At 38.1% G+C, this 14762-nt stretch overlaps 1 protein-coding gene across 1 annotated transcript in view; it reads left to right on the top strand.

Annotated features, from left to right (window-relative positions):
• The window catches only part of LOC105842638 (nephrin), a 435127-nt gene that overhangs the window by 374071 nt on the left and 46294 nt on the right, over nt 1-14762 (top strand). Inside the window, exons 4-6 of the mRNA XM_038020059.2 lie at nt 8622-8735; nt 11541-11626; nt 11703-11816. Coding sequence (XP_037875987.1) covers nt 8622-8735; nt 11541-11626; nt 11703-11816 — 314 coding nt within the window. The remainder of the gene's footprint in view (nt 1-8621; nt 8736-11540; nt 11627-11702; nt 11817-14762) is intronic.

Genomic DNA, 14762 nt, shown 5'->3' with positions numbered 1-14762 from the left:
CTTGTGTAGTGACCATGTCACTGACCACTACACCAGTCGGCCGTTATAAAATGAAGACTCTCCGATTTTTTTTAAATGTTTTTCTTTAAATATATATATATAAAAAAAAACTGCAACCAGTTTCTTCGTAGTTTGTTCACTCCGTACTCAGACAGGTGTACCCGCCGGTATAACTCGTTTGATGTATCAATGATCTCGGACTCTTAAAAGATCTCCACTGATGCTGCAACGCTAATGATCATAAAATTAATATTAATAATCATTAATATATTTTTCACTGAACTCCCTGATTGATTACGTAAATTTGATATTTAATGACAAGAAAATTATTTTAGAATTCTTGTATAGTATAAATAGGTACATACGGACATAAATCACTAAGTTTCTCGGCGGATCCTCTCAGCGTTTCGCGATTCCGATCCAGTGGTAGACTCAGAAAAGTACTGCTCTTGGCTACTAGGGCTAATGCAGATTTTTTTACAATAGCTAGATGTGATTACTGGTGGTAGGACCTCTTGTGAGTCCGCACGGGTAGGTACCACCACCCTGCCTATTTCTGCCGTGAAGCCGTAATGCGTTTCGGTTTGAAAGACGGGGCAGCCGTTGTCACTATACTGAGACCTTAGAATTTATATCTGCGTTGTAGATGTCCTGGGGGTATGGGCTCCAGTAGCCACTTAACACCAGGTGGGCTGTGAGCTCGTCCACCCATCTAAGCAATAAAAAAAGAAAAAAATATTAGTTGACGATCTCATAGCCTTCGGGTGTTAGATGGTTACAGGAGCCCATGGACATCAAAAACCTATATGCCAATACCCATCTTGAGACACTAGCAAAGTCTCTGACACTAAGCCCAGTGACCTTGCTTGCCCTGCCAAAATAGCTCTTCGAAACTACTAGAAAAAGGGCAGGCATAAAGTTATTCCTCTAGAAAAACACATTGCACAGTCCTTCATGAAAATGCAAAGAAAAAAAAACCCAAATCCTTCCTCAAAACTTCTAATTGAACAATATTTCACTTCTCGGATCAGCCTCTAAACTCAACTGATGATAAGTCCATGAGCTTCAACGCTAAGCTTATAAAGCTACCATATAAAGCAAGCTTTCATAACCGGACAATTGCGGAGCGCGGCCGCTTTGATCTCCGAATACACCGCCGTGACTGTGTGATAACATTGGGATTAGGTAAGTTCATAGCGAAACGTGCACAACATGTGGGTTTATCTCCACAGACGGCTACACGTGCACTGCTGCCCGTACCTAGCTCGATATTTCGAAAATGCACGTGTTTATTATTTACTCATTTATTTACCGCATTAGAATAGGGTAGTTACGACCGTCTGGTGTAGTGGTAAGTGACATGGTCACTACACAAGGGGGTCGCGCGTTCGAATCCCGCCAAAGGAAGATATTTGTATGTTAAATATAAATGTCTTTTCCAGGGTTATGGATGTATATTAAATTGATGTATGTGTATAATAAAAATCTTACATTTATTTCCGTTATCTGGTACCTGTAACACAAGTTCTTTACGAACTTATCATGGGACCAGTTAAGGTGGCGATTAAAAAATAAAAAAAAAACACATAAATAAGTTATAGATAAGCAACTCAAGCACTCAACAAAAATGTTTACGGGCGTCAGCCACTAGATGGCTTCGTTTCGATTAGTTTCTCATTGCTCCTGTAGATGGCAGTAACATATTTACCTATCCTATATTTTATTATTAATGAAGGATTTTGTAAATTTTCCGTAACCACAAATTGATAAAATTTAATCAATTTTTCTATAACAAATAAAGGCTTGTATGATTTTTTTTTTTTTTATTTTCTGTGCTTAGTCAAATAACATATAAGTTTAGGGGTATCCGCTACAAGATATCGATAGTTTCCATACAATTTTCTTTTGTCTTAAAGTTTCTAAATATCTCAGTATCAGAACCCTAATCCAGACTTATTTATCTATTCAGTTGCACCAACAAAATGATCATCAATACAGTTGACGAATTGACAATAAGTACATGACAGATGTCACCTCTCTTATAGTTGCAATCGACAGTGCAATAGTTGACAACATTTTGAAATTAAAGAAGTAAAAATACAATGAGTAATCTTAAGAAATATGAAATCCAGAATAATTCATACATTGCCACTAAGTAACAACATTTGAATTGCCGAAAATATTTCATGAAAACTTCCTTTCTTGTTTAGCAGCCGAAGACTCGTAGCTAATGCCTTGACCGCTACGAAGCCAGCGCAAATACAACAAAATCATGGAGCAATAGCTTCCAGAGAAGTGCGCGATAAAAGCATTATCTACTTGAACTTTATGTCGGAACTTTCGAAAGCGCACACTAGCTTTACGACGTCCAATTTATATGGTTGTATAAAGTTGAGCGATTTTTAAGAACTTCCGTTTGCGAATGGCTTCATTTTACAACTTGTTTTAGTGTAAACAACAGATATATGTGTTATGTATATTTAGAACTGGCGCTGTATAAATGCTCGCGTATTTGGCAATTAATATGTTTATAATTGTAAAATTATTAATCTAAACTTACTGGTGACATGACTGTGTCAAAAATTGACATTTCTGAATAAATCGAATTACGCAAAATTTTCATTAGCTAAATTCTGTCAGACTTCAGCCAGTAATATAAACTTCAAAATACGAACCAAGACGACAATAAATTAGCACTTATTAAAGCTGCATCAAAGGCAAAAATTTGAAATCCCGTTGAAATAAACGTATATAAGTATACTTGATTTTGGTACCACTTTGTTTCCAACCTATGCTGATAGCCTTGGGAGGGTCTATCAGCTTCGCTCTAACGTGTAGGTGAGCTCACGGGGCTCAAACCGGAGTGTTGCTAACACTGGCTCTAGCAAGAGCAGTGCTCCGCAGAATCTACCACCGGATCGGAAACGCGACCCACTGAGAAGATCCGGCGAGGAACTCAGTGGGCCAAAGTACCAAATATTTGGACAAAACGCAATAACTTATGAAAATACTCTACCTAAAATCCGAATAAAAATAGAATTAATTAAGTTATCACGTATGTGCATCCAGCGGTAGTAGGTACCACCGCCCTGCCTATTTCTCCCGTGAAGCAGTAATCCGTTTCGGCTCGAAGTCTGAAGCAGCCGTTGTACTGTAAAAACTGAGACCTAAAACTTGGGTTTTTTTTCTTAATTGCTTAGATGGATAGACGAGATGACAGCACACCTTGTGTTAAGTGGTTACTAGAGCCTATAGACATGTACAATGTAAATGTCGCCACCCACCATGAGATATGAGTTATAGGGTCTCAGAATAGTTACAACGGCAGCCTCACCCTTCAAACCGAAACGCATTACTGCTCAAGGTGACGGCATTAACGTTGTTGATGTCCATTGACTCCGTTAACCACTTAACACCAGGTGGGCCCTAAATTCGTCCATCGACCTTAGCAATAAATAAAAACTAGTTCTGAAAAGAGCATGTCTACATTATTTTTTAGTCTTTGTTCAGAGTTGTTTTTTTTTTTAAATTGCATTTAATATATTTATCGTATATATCTCGGATAATCCACTTAATCTGTCACATGTGAGTGCCACATCGCTTCCTGTGTCGGCTGTCAATTAGAAGATTTGAGCTTCGATTCGTGAGGGAGAGCTTTCGTGCTTATAAGCTGCGTTTTTAATGTTGCATTCACATAAGATTTGTGATATTAAATTTTTATTCAACGATTCGGTTTTCATTATAATAATATGTTGATGTAAACTGACTTGGTGGTGCATTAGTTAGCGCCTCTGACTGTGACGCCAAGGGTCGTGGGTTCGATTCCCACATCGGGCAAACATTCGTGTGAAGGACAGGTGTTTACATTTGGCGTTACTATGTATTATCTATCATCATCATCAATCTCCCGCCCTTTTCCCAGTCACCTGGAGTCTGCGAAATATGTTTTCTCCTTCCATACTCCTCTATCATATACAATTTCTTCACTCACTCCCCTGTTACCCATATCGTCTTTCACGCAATCCATCCATTTATTCTTAGGTCTACCTCTTCCTCTATATCCTTCCACATTCATAGTTAACGCTCTCTTACCAACCTCATTTTCATTTCGTCTCATCACATGTCCATACCATCCCAAACGCGCACTTCTCAGCTGATCTGGTCACAGGTGCCACTTTCAGACTTCCTCTAACATGTATTATCTATATATGTCTATATTTAAACGTATATAAGTGTATTTATCAGTCTCTGATACCCATAACACAAGGAACACCTACTGAGTTTCTCGCCGGATTTTCTCAGAGAGTCACGATTCCGATCCGGTGGTAGATTCAGCGAAGCACTAATTTTGCTAGGGCCAGTGTTAGCAAATTCTCGCAGGTTGAGCCTATGAGCTCACCTAGCCGTCCGGGCGTAGTTGAAATAACCTCTTAGGCTAACCAGCGAATAGGGGGGAAATTTTTTTAGTGGTGGTAGGACCTCTTCTGAGTCCGCACGGGTAGGTTCCACCACCCCGCCTATTTCTGCCATGAAGCAGTAATGCGTTTCGGCTTGAAGAGCGAGGCAGCCGTTGTAACTATACAGAGACCTTAGAACTTATATCTCAAGGTGGGTGGCGCATTTACGTTGTGGATGTCTATGGGCTCCAGTAACCACATAACACCAGATGGGCTGTGAGCTCGTCCACACATCTAAGCAATAAAAAATAAGAAAATAAAAATAAAAACACCAAATGGGCTGTGAGCTCGTCCACTCATGTACCTAAGCAAAAAAAAAATGTGTGATCCTGCACGGGTAGTTACCATTCTGCCTATTTGTCATGTCTTTCGATTTGAAGGGTTATATAATCGCAATTCCAAAATAAATAAATTTCGACCTTATGTCTTAAGTTGGATGGCGGTATTCACGTTGTATTGCGATGGCTTTCGGTAGCCACTTGAGACTAAATGAACATGAACTCATTAACGTATACAGTGCGATAAAAAAAAGGGGAGAGTGATTAATATATATCTTTTTAGTACTAAGTGGATGTACTTGAATGGGTGAGAATTTATTATGAAGTACTTACCAGGGCGTTACCTGATAGTCAGCGCATAGACGTCAGTGTTATCAGCTAGCACATAATAACACTTAAATTTAAAATTCAAATCAAATAACATTTAATCATCGAACTAATTATATTAACATTAATAACGAGTATATCTTCGTTTGATTAAATAATTAACACGGAATAAATGTACATATATTTTGTTCTATGAATATGCATAGTAATATTTTAATTAGGTAAATAACTCGGTATGTCTGTCTGTTGTCTATTCACACCCACTGATTTAATTTTGACGAAATTTTGTTTGGTAGCCGTTTGAATTCTTAAAAAGACTTACAGGATTCATTTCAATTCACTTCTGAGAATAAGTTTCCGCTCACGCGATACTAAGAGAGCGATGGAAGTCTAAAACATGCGGTTCATGCCAGGTTTTCTTCTCCCACCTAAGCTTTTTTTAAGCCTAAGTCTTGAGAGGCTATTTCAGCGTACCCCTTACAAGTAGGTGAGCTCACGGGACTCAAACTTGATGTCGTGGTAACACTAACCCTAACAAGAGCAGTGCTTCTCAAAAACTACCACCGGATCGGAATCGCGACCCACTGAAAAAATCCGACGAGAAACTCAGTGGGCTGTGTCTGTGGCTTAATTTACTCGCCGAGCCTTTCGTCGCAAGCGACGGGTTCGATGAGAACGATGACCGGTGCTTGGGGTACCTAAAAGCACCGTTAGTGGATCGGGAGGATTCGAAATTACGTGTTTTGGGTGATGTCCAAGCCAGCCATGACCGATCACTATGAAGGAAAGCCGGAAGGATTGGAATAGAAAAATGCGCTATGCCAACCCCACCTAGTGGGATGTGTAGAAAAAGAAAATTTATTCGAAAATGATTCTACTCCGGAAAGCGCCGAGTTTTTGTTTAATTGCTTTACTACGAGAGCACGGCCCAGGTGAAACGATGAGTGGTCGTCATTGCTTATGTATCTCAGAAATTCCCAAAAGTTAGGCAGCTCATGATATTCTGGATATTTCGACGTCGAAGCAGTCGTGAGTTCTGGTTACAAAGATCGGCGAGTATCTTTCCTATCCATGGATTCAGAGTGCGGGAGTCGGGTTCATCGTATTCCTGACAGAGAGGAATTTGGAGAATATCAGGTCTTTTAGTCAGTTATAAACAGATTTCGCTGGTAAACCTCACGTTTCCATTTCCACGTATGTATTTTTTGGTTAGCTGATTCCTGAGATCGTAGTGCTTTGGTTCTTTGTTTGTGTGATCTTCAGCTATATTTGTTTGCCACAGTACAGTAATCTTTTTTTTTTTTTTATTGCTTAGATGGATGGACGAGCTCACAGCCCACCTGGTGTTAAGTGGTTACTGGAGCCCATAGACATCGACAACGTAAATGCGCCACCCACCTCGTGATATAAGTTCTCAGATCTCAGTATAGTTACAACGGCTACCCCACCCTTCGAACCGAAACGCATTACTGCTTCACGGCGGAAATAGGCGGGGTGGTGGTACCTACCCGTGTGGACTCCCAAGAGGTCCTACCACCAGTGATTACGCAAATTATAATTTTGCGGGTTTGATTTACTAGTATTACTAGTATTAGTAGTATTATCTCTACTAGTATTACTATAAGTTTGATTCTCGTAGAAAAAACGAAACTCTTTAGATCGATTAAAACTCAAACTTTCATGTAATCAATTCTCGACCGCGCCCATTGTACCTATGCCTATTCTAAGTGAAATCATTAGCGCGTCTTGTCGGCGTGTTTGTACACAAAGTGGCCTTCGATTGGTCGATATTCTAACCGGTTGTAGAGGATGTGTTAAGCGAGATAATAATGTTTATTAAAGCCGACCGTTCAATGAGTTAATTCGAAATCGAGACAAGAAAATTGGATGGTGTTACGTAGTACTGAGTCATACAAAATTATATTTTATTAGAGTAAATTTCATTACTATATTAAAGTCTAGATTCTATTATACTTACTGGTGCCATACTTATTCTATTCACTCTATCATACTTATTTTTATCAGGATCGATTTTTTTTCCGTCCCATCCTCAAAGGTGTCATTAGTACTATTGTCTGTCTCCGTTTTCGGAAGCGGTCTCCTAACACCACAGATCATAGAAACACAGTCTTCTGTGTTTCTGTGGTTACTGTGTTTCTATGATTTGGGCCTAACACCCAGTATACCATTATAGAGCGCGGTTAAGCGTCACTACTGCATGCATCGCCACGCCAGCAGTCAGTTATAAGGGCGGCTTTAGATGTTTCAGATCAAAAATTTATTCCCGGGCGCCACTTTTTGGTCACCCCACTTTATTCGATTAAAAGTTAATTGCTTTACACTTCTTTACATTAATTCAATTTTTAATTAAGTCCTTGCGAACCCACCCTAATATAAAACAATGGAAACGAAATTAATGATTCGAAAACATCCTTTGAAGTTATTTTCGGTTTATTAATTAATTTGAGCTAAAATTAAAGAACTTTTGTCATTTGTCGTGCTGAATTGGATAGAATATTTTGTGCCATTATTTGACATCAGTCGATGATTAAGTAAAAGTACCCTGCCACCCGTTCATACTCGTGTGCTTAATAAAAGCTAAATTCGGAGCTGTAGTTGTTCCTTCCTTGCTTTGATTTGAAGAAATAAACAGCTACAGAACTTAAATATATATATTAATTCTTAAAACAATTCGATGTATTGCCGTACTTCGATTTGATCTACTACTTTAGTGAATACCATTCCAGTCATAACATTTATTACTTGTGGTAGGACCTCTTGTGAGTCCGCACGGATAGGTAACACCACCCCGCCTATTTCTGCCGTGAAGCAGTATTGCGTTTCGGTTTGAAGGGTGGGGTCGCCGGTGTAACTATACTTGAGATCTTAGAAGTTATATCTCAAGGTGGGTGGCGCAAATGCGCAAATGGCAGCGTAAATACGCTGTAGATGTCTATGGGCTCCAGTATAACCACTTAACTCCAGGTAGGCTGTGAACTAGTCCCATCTAAGCAATAAAAAAGAAGAATATACCTTGGGTCAGCAGATTAAATCTCTATGGCATTTTCGTTACGTTGAAAAATTTACAGATTCTCGATCGGTATCTTTGTTTAACGTACATAATAACATTTGTAATTTTGTGTTTGGGATGAACTATATTGTGTGTTTTTGGTACTATATAAAACACGAAGAAATTCTAAGTAAAAGCCGTACGTATTGGTACCACGAGTGATCTGCCTTTCAAGGCGGAACTGATAATTACTCTGCTGTAGAATATATCCAGCATCTATGAACTATCCGTGCAGGGTCACAATAACCTACATCTTACCACCCGAATTAGTTATACAGAATCAATTCTCTAATCATAAAAATAATGTAAAGATTTGATGTTTCTTGCATTACACCGTCCAATTAATTTTGATCTATCTTCTGTCAAAGTCGATTAAAATATTTAATGGTTTTAACTTTCTGTATTGACTGCGAAGAGAACGAACGATCTTTAAGAACTATTTATAGGCTCGAAGTTATACGAGTTAAATTTATTTATTGTTGTCGACAGATTCGATACAAGAGAAGGAGTGACTTCGCATTGGTCGGATCCTACCACCTTAGGAGTGAGAGCAACCTTCAGAAGCAACTCTCGTCCAGCAGTCCTTATTCTTAGTAAATTAAGGTAAGAGAGAGAGAGAGAGAGAATATTCTTTATTATACACCAAAAAACAAATAAACAGTGCGATACATTAAATATAAAAAAGTACAATTGGCGGTCTTATCGCTAAGAGCGATCTCTTCCAGCCAACCTTTAGGTGGACAATAATCATTTGGAAACGAACTACGCGCGGTGTACCATTCCAGTGAAATACATATACATATATGTACACATACATACATACATATATCCGTAAATATACATACAATTAATACACAATATATTCTAATATAATAATAATTATTAAAAAAAAAACGTAAGGTAATCATCACATTCTTTAATTTACCATCTATACTATAATCTATACTAATATTATAATCTATACTAATATTATAAAGAGGAAAGATTTGTTTGTTTGTTTGTTTGTTTCGAATAGGCTCCGAAACTACTGGACCGATTTGAAAAATTCTTTTTCCATTAGAAGCCGACATTGTCCCTGATGAACATAGGCTACTTTTTTTTATTTTTTTATTTTTTTGTTTCATGTGTGTTTTAATGTTCCGAAGCGAAGCGAAGGCGGGTCGCTAGTAGTAGGATAAATTGGTACCACGATAAGCCCACCCTGAAAATCGGACGCGTGACCTTTTGAAGCACAAACCGGGTGGTAGTGGTGGTAGGCAGCGGCTTGGCTCTGCCCCTGGCATTGCTGGAGTCCATGGGCGACGGTAACCACTTACCATCAGGTGGGCCGTATGCCCGCCTGCCTACGAAGGCAATAAAAAAAAAAAATAGCTCGTGTTTGCTTACAATAAATAATAGATAAAAAATTTAAAAAACACGCTTTATATAAAATTCAACTAAAAAATAGAAAAGTGCATGGTGTTATTAGCTATAAATATTTTTCTGAAAGATATGAGTAAAAGAATTATTATTTCATTAACATCTTAAAAAACACCCCACGCTTTTTTTACAATAAAATATGTTTTACACTATTTTCAATTTAAACTTATTTTCTATTATTTAGTTGAATTTTATATAAAGCGTGTTTTTTTGTTTTTTAAACTATTTTTTATCTTTCATTTTTTAGTTAAATTTTCTATAAAAGCGTATTTTTAAAACTATTAAGTACTTTAACATCAATTCCTGCCTTATCGACTATAGATAAAAATTATATAAATTGGCAAAGATGTTATTTTGCAAATTGAATAATGGAATAATCTTATCAAATTAGTGTATTGTCATCGGTCCTCGATAAATCTACAAAGTTTGAATGAAATCTGGCCGTTTAAATTGGGTCAAAATCGCATCTATAGAAGTCAGTTACAAACATACAAGTCGAATTACATATGAAGTCGTCGTGGCCTAACGGATAAGACGTCCGGTGCATTCGTGTTGAAGCGATGCACCGGTGTTCGAATCCCGCAGGCGGGTACCAATTTTTCTAATGAAATACGTACTCAACAAATGTTCACGATTGACTTCCACGGTGAAGGAATAACATCGTGTAATAAAAATGAAACCCGCAAAATTATAATTTGCGTAATTACTGGTGGTAGGACCTCTTGTGAGTCCGCACGGGTAGGTACCACCGCCCCGCCTATTTCTGACGTGAAGCAGTAATGCGTTTCGGTTTGAAGGGTGGGGCAGCCGTTGTGACTGAGTGAGACTCTGACTGAGACCTTAGAACTATATCTCAAGGTGTGTGACGCATTTACGTTGTAGATGTCTATGGGCTCCAGTAACCACTTAACATCAGGTGGGCTGTGAGCTCGTCCACACAGCTAAGCAATAAAAATAAAAAATTACGCTAATATTTCATCGTGGAAGTCTTTTTTAATGGAGTTGAGATCGCATGTACTAAGTTTTTCGCTTCAAAAGCCCGTTATCTAGGTCGAGTTTAGTAAAACGAATATAATTCTAAATCAATTTGTTGTTAACGATAAATCAGAAGCGATTCGTTGAAAATATCGTCTTACCAATCCTTTGTTGTTGTCGAAATAGAAGACAACCGATTGAATAATATAAAAGGAGCATGACAAATGGGGGTCAAATTACGATTGATGCTTTTGAAACAAGTCGGTAAATGTGATTAATGTGTCTTAACAACGTTTTTATTAACCCGTTGTATGTTCGGATGAACTTTGTAATTGGTTTTAGGGTTCTCGATGAGGTGAAAAGAGGTCCCGACAAATTTTAGCGTTTCTCAGAATCGGACCCACACAAACAGATAGTCGATCTAGTCGGTAGGTGAATTCACGGGGCTTAAACTGGGAGGATTTGCTAACACTGGCCCTCGCCTTGAGAGGCTATATCAGCTTTACCCTAGCCTGTAGGTGAGCTTTCAGGGCTCAAACCGGAGATGTTGCTAATACTGGCCCTAGCAAGAGCAATGCTACGCTGATCTACTACCGAATCGGAATCGCGACCCACTGAGAAGCACAGTGGATTGTGTCTATGAGCTAGAATTTACGTGGAACCCTTCGACGAGAACGGTGATCGCTGAAAAACACAACGAAAGAAGAATATGCGTTAGCGTTTCGGTTCGAAGGGTGGGGTAGCCGTTGTAACTATACTGAGATCTTAGAACTTATAACTCGAGGTGGGTGGCGCATTTACGTTGTAGATGTCTATGGGCTCCAGTAACCACTTAACACCAGGTGGGCTGTGAGTTCGCCCATCTATCTAAGCAATAAAAAAATAATAAAAAAATCTGTCTACAAATCAAAATCAACGTTTGGAAACTTGTCTGTAACCGTTTCACTAGTCATATACAATGATAATCAACTCTAACGCGTTGCTTTAAGGTCTATTTTTTGTTTTTTTTAACAGACCAGAAGACAGCGGTCAATATAGATGCAGAGTGGACTTCATTAAATCACCAACGAAAAATACAAGACTAAACCTAACTGTTCTAAGTAAGTTCTATAAGTTAATATACCCTTCGTCTGACAAAAAAAAAGTTTCTATATTTTAAATCCAATCTCTCAACAGTTCCACCAGAGCGACTTATAGTTCTGAACCATGAAGGGAACGAGGTAAACGGAGGAGTTGTCGGACCTTATGACGAGGGAACAGAGGTCAATCTCACTTGTATAGCCGTTGGAGGTAAGTTGTTTTAAAATAACCCCCCTATCTTCAAACCGGTGGATGGACACCACAGGCATCACCTTTATTATACCCTCCCATTGATCCTCGATCGTGGGCATTGACAATGTTATTATTACAGTCGAGTCGTAATGAACTACGGACACCTTCAGTCTCTATGCGTTACCCAATCTTGTTTTACGTACCATCCGAAACGGAAGGTCTCCACAATGCCCCTCAAACAAGGGCGTGCGGTGTGCTTAGTGCGAGTTTTCTAACGTTCTCGATAGCGTAAAAGTTAACTCAAATTTATAAGCAGTTGGAACAGCGCCCCTAGCGGCAAACGTAGGCAGACTCCACACAAATTTGAGTTAACTTTTACGCTATCGAGAAAGTTAAAAAACTCGCACAAAGCACGCTGATGTGAGAGCTCGTCCACAGATCGAAAGCTAGTCAAAACAAAAGCACACAGGAGCTTACATCGGGTTCTAGTCTCACGCTCGTCGAATTACGAAGTCAATAAAAAGCAGTTTCGAATAATTAAATTTTAAATACGATCCCAAAACCACCCCAAAGTTTCTCGCTGCGTACACAAAACTCACTCTTTAAAAAAAAATAAAAAAATAAGTGAATTACATAAGTAAAACACAATACAATGAAGGAAAAGAATTCCCAACAAAGACCATATATAGAAAATTAATTACGCATTGTGTGTGGCTGCTGTCGGCGCTCTCGTTTAATCAGGTCCCGGGGTCGATTCCTTGTTTAACCCCTATCATGCGTCATAGAGTTTCTACCCTCTCGCGTCTGTATTTGGGCGAAAATGTCGAATTCTCGCGAATGCTGTGATTTATTTAAGGCATGAGCTGAGGCGGGTTGACAATTTTTTTTTTCCTACCTATGCTGATAGCCTAAAAAGGCTATATCATGCCACTTCAATTCTAATGGTGTGATATTATATATGACGGCGCCAGGGATGGCTGAGTGGCATTTCCGTCATTATTCGTATTCGCTAGAACTCCGCTTATTGCAATAAAAGTAAATAAATAAAAAATTTTGATTCATTCTCAAATTCAAATTTAAATTCAAAATCATTTATTTCAACTTAGATGTCAGTATGACACACTTGTTGAATGTCAAAATACAAATAACAATGTTAACTCTACCACCGGTTCCAAAAAAAACCACAGTCCTAAGAAGAACCGGCGAAACAAACTCAGCGGGCTTTTTTTTTTTGTTTTTTCTCAAATATTTTCTTTTTTTTAAATAAATAGAAATATTCACAATAAAAGAAAAAACAAGTCAAAAAAATACAATTAAAAAAATAATAATAATAATGAAAAATGAAAAGGCCAGGAGCGAGCGCCTCATTCCCACGTAGTGCCATCTAGTAAATAATCCTTAACTTTATAATATGCCTTGTTGCACAAACGTTCCTTAACAGTTTTCTTAAATCTATGAACAGGTAGTAGTTGAACGTTTAGTGGGATCTTGTTGAAAAGCTGTACACCCAGCCCCCTAAAAGAGTTGCTTATTTTCTTAATTCGAGCCGCCGGCAACGCAAGCCTATGTTTGTTCCTAGTGTTCACATTGTGCAAATCGCAGACTCTGGGGAATTCTTCAATGTTTTTACGCACGTACAATAAATTTTCAAAAATGTATTGGAACGCTAAAGTTAGAATTTTGATTTCCTTAAACTTGTCCCTCAAGGATTCCCTCGGGTGCATATTATAAATAGCACGAATAGCCCTCTTCTGCAGGATGAAAATCGTTTCGACATCGGCAGCATTGCCCCATAGCAAAATGCCATAGGACATAACACTATGAAAATAACTAAAATAAACCAGGCGTGCCGTATCTTCATTAGTATACATTCGTTTTTTTTTTACCGCAAACGCTGCAGAACTAAGCCTACTCGCTAACTTGCATATGTGAGGACCCCACTGCAGCTTGGAATCAACTGTTATACCAAGAAAAACTGTCGAATCCACAAGCTCCAGTGTCTCTCCACTTACAGTAATATTAGTGTCTACTTGTCTAACATTAGGTGTGGTAAATTTTATACATTTTGTTTTTTTGTTATTTAATAACAGATTATTAACACTAAACCAATGTACCACGCGCGAGATAGCCTCATTCTCATCGTCATAATCTTCCAAATGTCGTTTAATTTTAAACAATAATGATGTATCATCAGCGAATAATACGACCTCGTGACGGGTTTCAATAAACTTAGGTAAATCATTGATATATACAAGAAATAGGAAGGGACCCAATATGGAACCCTGAGGAACACCCATATTAAGTAAGACACCGGAAGATCTCGTTCCTTTAACGTCTACCTTTTGGATTCTTCCGGATAAATAAGATTTAATAAGTTCTAATGAAACGCCCCTAATACCATAATGGTGTAATTTCCTCAACAATGTATTATGCTCAACACAATCAAAAGCTTTAGATAAGTCGCAGAAAACCCCAAGGGCATTATGCGACTCTTCCCAAGCCTGAAAAATATTTTTAATGAGATCTACACCTGCATCAATAGTTGACCGACCTCTAGTGAATCCATATTGTTTGTTATGAAGCAGGTTATTGGAATTGAAGTGGTTCAAAAGTTGTTGCAGAATAATTTTTTCAAAAATTTTACTCAATGTAGGTAGTACTGAAATGGGCCTAAAGTTAGAGGGGTCAAAAGTACTACCAGATTTAAATAAAGGTATTATTTTACTATATTTCATTAGATCAGGAAACACACCACCATCAATACAGTCATTAAATATTGTAGCAAGGTAAGGTGCAACTATATCAATAATGGATTTTATAACATTAATTGAAATTCCCCATAAATCACCAGTTTTCTTAATATTAATGAGCTTGAAATTATCAATTATGTCCTTTATATCAATATTTGTGAACTTAAAGTTAACACTGCATTTATCGATATGATTTTGCAGTAATGATTCGGCG

Source organism: Bombyx mori, chromosome 24 (assembly GCF_030269925.1).
Source record: "Bombyx mori chromosome 24, ASM3026992v2".
Classification (NCBI taxonomy): domain Eukaryota; kingdom Metazoa; phylum Arthropoda; class Insecta; order Lepidoptera; family Bombycidae; genus Bombyx; species Bombyx mori.
Note: the sequence above shows the minus strand (reverse complement) of the source record. Positions and strands in the feature narration are given on the sequence as shown.